The 2,711-nt window shown below is 63.3% G+C and overlaps 1 protein-coding gene across 1 annotated transcript in view; it reads left to right on the top strand.

Moving 5' to 3' along the window:
- Positions 1-2,711, top strand: part of RLTPR (RGD motif, leucine rich repeats, tropomodulin domain and proline-rich containing) — a 12,380-nt gene that overhangs the window by 1,274 nt on the left and 8,395 nt on the right. The window contains exons 5-16 of the mRNA XM_010851115.1: positions 19-143; positions 275-366; positions 563-633; positions 751-824; positions 969-1,044; positions 1,123-1,211; positions 1,316-1,410; positions 1,491-1,577; positions 1,661-1,773; positions 1,887-2,149; positions 2,238-2,342; positions 2,515-2,584. Of these exons, the coding sequence (XP_010849417.1) occupies positions 19-143; positions 275-366; positions 563-633; positions 751-824; positions 969-1,044; positions 1,123-1,211; positions 1,316-1,410; positions 1,491-1,577; positions 1,661-1,773; positions 1,887-2,149; positions 2,238-2,342; positions 2,515-2,584 (1,260 nt within the window). The remainder of the gene's footprint in view (positions 1-18; positions 144-274; positions 367-562; positions 634-750; positions 825-968; positions 1,045-1,122; positions 1,212-1,315; positions 1,411-1,490; positions 1,578-1,660; positions 1,774-1,886; positions 2,150-2,237; positions 2,343-2,514; positions 2,585-2,711) is intronic.

The raw sequence follows: 2,711 nt of genomic DNA, 5'->3' as shown, positions 1-2,711 counted from the left end.
CCCCACCCCCACCCCCAGGTCACCTTTGAGCTGGAGTCCCTGCCTGAACTGGTCCTGGAGTTTACTGGTGTGGCTGCCCTGGAACAGCTGGCCCAGCACATCGCTGCTGCCATAAGGAAGGTCTTCCCTCGCTCAACCCTTGGGTGAGGCCCAGCAGCTGACAGGGCTGGCAGGGAAGGGGGGCATCGAGGGGTGCCCTGGATGTTGCTGTGGGGGGTCTCACTCCCAGGGCCTAGAAGTTCCTTGCCCCCTTCTCCTTCATCCCCCTCCTCAGGAAACTCTTCCGGAGGCCCACACCCCCCTCCATGCTGGCTCGGCTGGAGAAAAGCAGCTCCTCAGAAGCCACCTCACCCAGCAGCCCCTGTGGTAAGGGTCAAGGCGGAGGCCACTTAGGGCTTCCAGCTGACCCCCTCCTGCATGACCCCTGGATTTGAAGGGCTCAACAAACTGAACAGAACCACTCAGCCACTACCCAGCCTGGGGCTGATCATTCTCCATCTCTGACCTTTTGTCTCTCTCTTGCCCCAATTCCTGCCCCATCACACCCTTGGCGCCAACCCAGGGGGCTTCTCGGAGACATACGAGGCCCTGTGTGACTACAATGGCTTCCCTTTCCGAGAGGAGATTCAGTGGGTGAGAGTAGGGCCCTCTCTGGGGGCTCTGGAGACATCTAATTCCCCTGGTGCTTTGAGAAGTCCCCCCTACCTCTTGTGGTCCCAAGCAAGTTGGAGGTACTTTCTTCCCACCCAGGATGTGGACACCATCTACCATCGTCAGGGCTGCCGCCATTTCAGCCTAGGAGACTTCAGCCATCTGGGAAGTCGGTGAGTGACCCGCCAGGGCTGTGAGGAGGGGAGGACTGCATGAACCACATTCCTGGCTTTAGCTTCTCCATGGAGAGAGGGGATACTGGACTTAGATCTGGCTCGGGGGTCCTGAGCTCTGCTCCTGCCCCTTCTTCCGCCCAGGGACCTGGCCTTGAGTGTGGCTGCCCTGTCCTACAATCTCTGGTTCCGGTGCCTCTCCTGCGTGGACATGAAGCTGGTGAGAAGCACAGGGGAGAGCGGGGAGGGTGGGTCAGTGGGCAGCCCGCTGAGCTCTCTCTCCCACTCTGGTTCTCAGAGCCTTGAGGTCTCAGAACAGATTCTGCACATGATGAATCAGTCATCCCACCTGGAGGAGCTGGTGCTGGAGACCTGTGGCCTGAGGGGGTAGGGGGGACAGGGCTTGGGTTGGAGAGACTAGTGGCCTGGGGAGGAGCGGGGAATCCAGGCTCAAAGCTTCACACATGGGGGGGGTGTGGTCTGGTCCCCAGAGACTTTGTCCGGCGACTGGCCCAGGCACTGGCGGGACACACCAGCTCGGGACTGCGGGAGCTCAGCCTGGCTGGGAACCTGCTGGATGACCGAGGTACACCTGAGCCTGGGGAAGCCCTGGGGGCTGGTGCTGGAGGTGATGAGACCCACACGGCTACTACCCCCATCCCGCAGGTGTGGCTGCCCTTAGCAGACACCTAGAGAAGCATCCTGGAGCCCTGAGGAGACTCAGCCTAGCGCAGACTGGGTTGACGCCGCGAGGTAGGCAGGCCCGAGGATGGTGTGGGGTGGTGGAGCTGGGAGGTGGGGTCTCCTGATGGTGAGCCCCCGTCCTCCATCACCAGGAATGAGGGCTCTAGGCCGGGCACTGGCTTCCAATTCAGCCTTTGACTCTGCCCTGACCCACTTGGACCTTTCCGGGAACCCCGGGGCACTGGGGGCTTCGGAGGACCGTGGGGTGAGTGGCTGTCTTTAGGGAGGTGATTGGGGATGCCGCCGCAGGCAGTGGGGTGTTGGGAAGCTCTTGGTGGAGTGATCCCTGACTCTTTCCCATCTCCATCCTCCCGCCAGGGCCTCTATAGTTTCCTGAGCCGTCCTAACGTTCTGACGTTCCTGAATCTCGCAGGCACCGACACGGCCCTGGACACTGTGAGTTGGGGGGTGATGTGTAGGGCTGGGCAGGCCTGTGGCCCAAGGGCGACTGGAGGCTGGGTGCTCAGTCCTCCGGCCGGTGTAGCTCACAACCTCCTCTCACAGCTCTTCGCGGCGCTGTCCCGCGGCGGCTGCTCCAGCCTGGCGCACCTAGACGCCTCGAGGAACGTCTTCTCCCGCACGTAAGGGGGCGGGGCGGGAGGGGGCAGGACTCTGCCGGACCCCGCCTCCCCGCGCCAGGACGCCCACTCTGCCCACTCCCCACCCCAGGAAGTCCAGGGCTGTGCCCGACGCTCTGCAACTCTTCCTCAGCCGCGCCGGGACGCTTCGGCACCTGGGCCTGGCGGGCTGCAAACTGCCACCCGACGCACTCAGGTCAGTGTCCCATGCCCTCGCCTGTCGGCCAACACCGAGGCTTCACCTCGGCACCTCACTCCGCTCTTACCGCACCCTTGATCTCCCGGGCATCGTTCCTTCTTGCTGTTCGCGCTCTGCTCTGGGGACCCTTCTCCCAGCTTCCGCTATCCCCTGTGACACCCTCTCCCAGGGCGCTTCTGGAAGGCCTGGCGCTCAACACGCACCTGAATGACCTACACCTGGACCTCAGCGCGTGTGAGGTGAGCAGCCTGCCCGGAGCCGCGGGACTTGCCCTTTGGGGCTGGGGCTGCAAGGTGGGAGTGCTGGACCGTTGGGCTCCTGATCCTCCCCACCTGTGGCCTGTTGGCCTGAGCACGCTCCACTTCC

The sequence above is a fragment of the Bison bison genome, unplaced genomic scaffold (genome assembly GCF_000754665.1).
Source record: "Bison bison bison isolate TAMUID 2011002044 unplaced genomic scaffold, Bison_UMD1.0 scf7180017864297, whole genome shotgun sequence".
NCBI classification, from domain to species: domain Eukaryota; kingdom Metazoa; phylum Chordata; class Mammalia; order Artiodactyla; family Bovidae; genus Bison; species Bison bison.
This window is presented reverse-complemented; position numbering and strand designations above follow the sequence as displayed.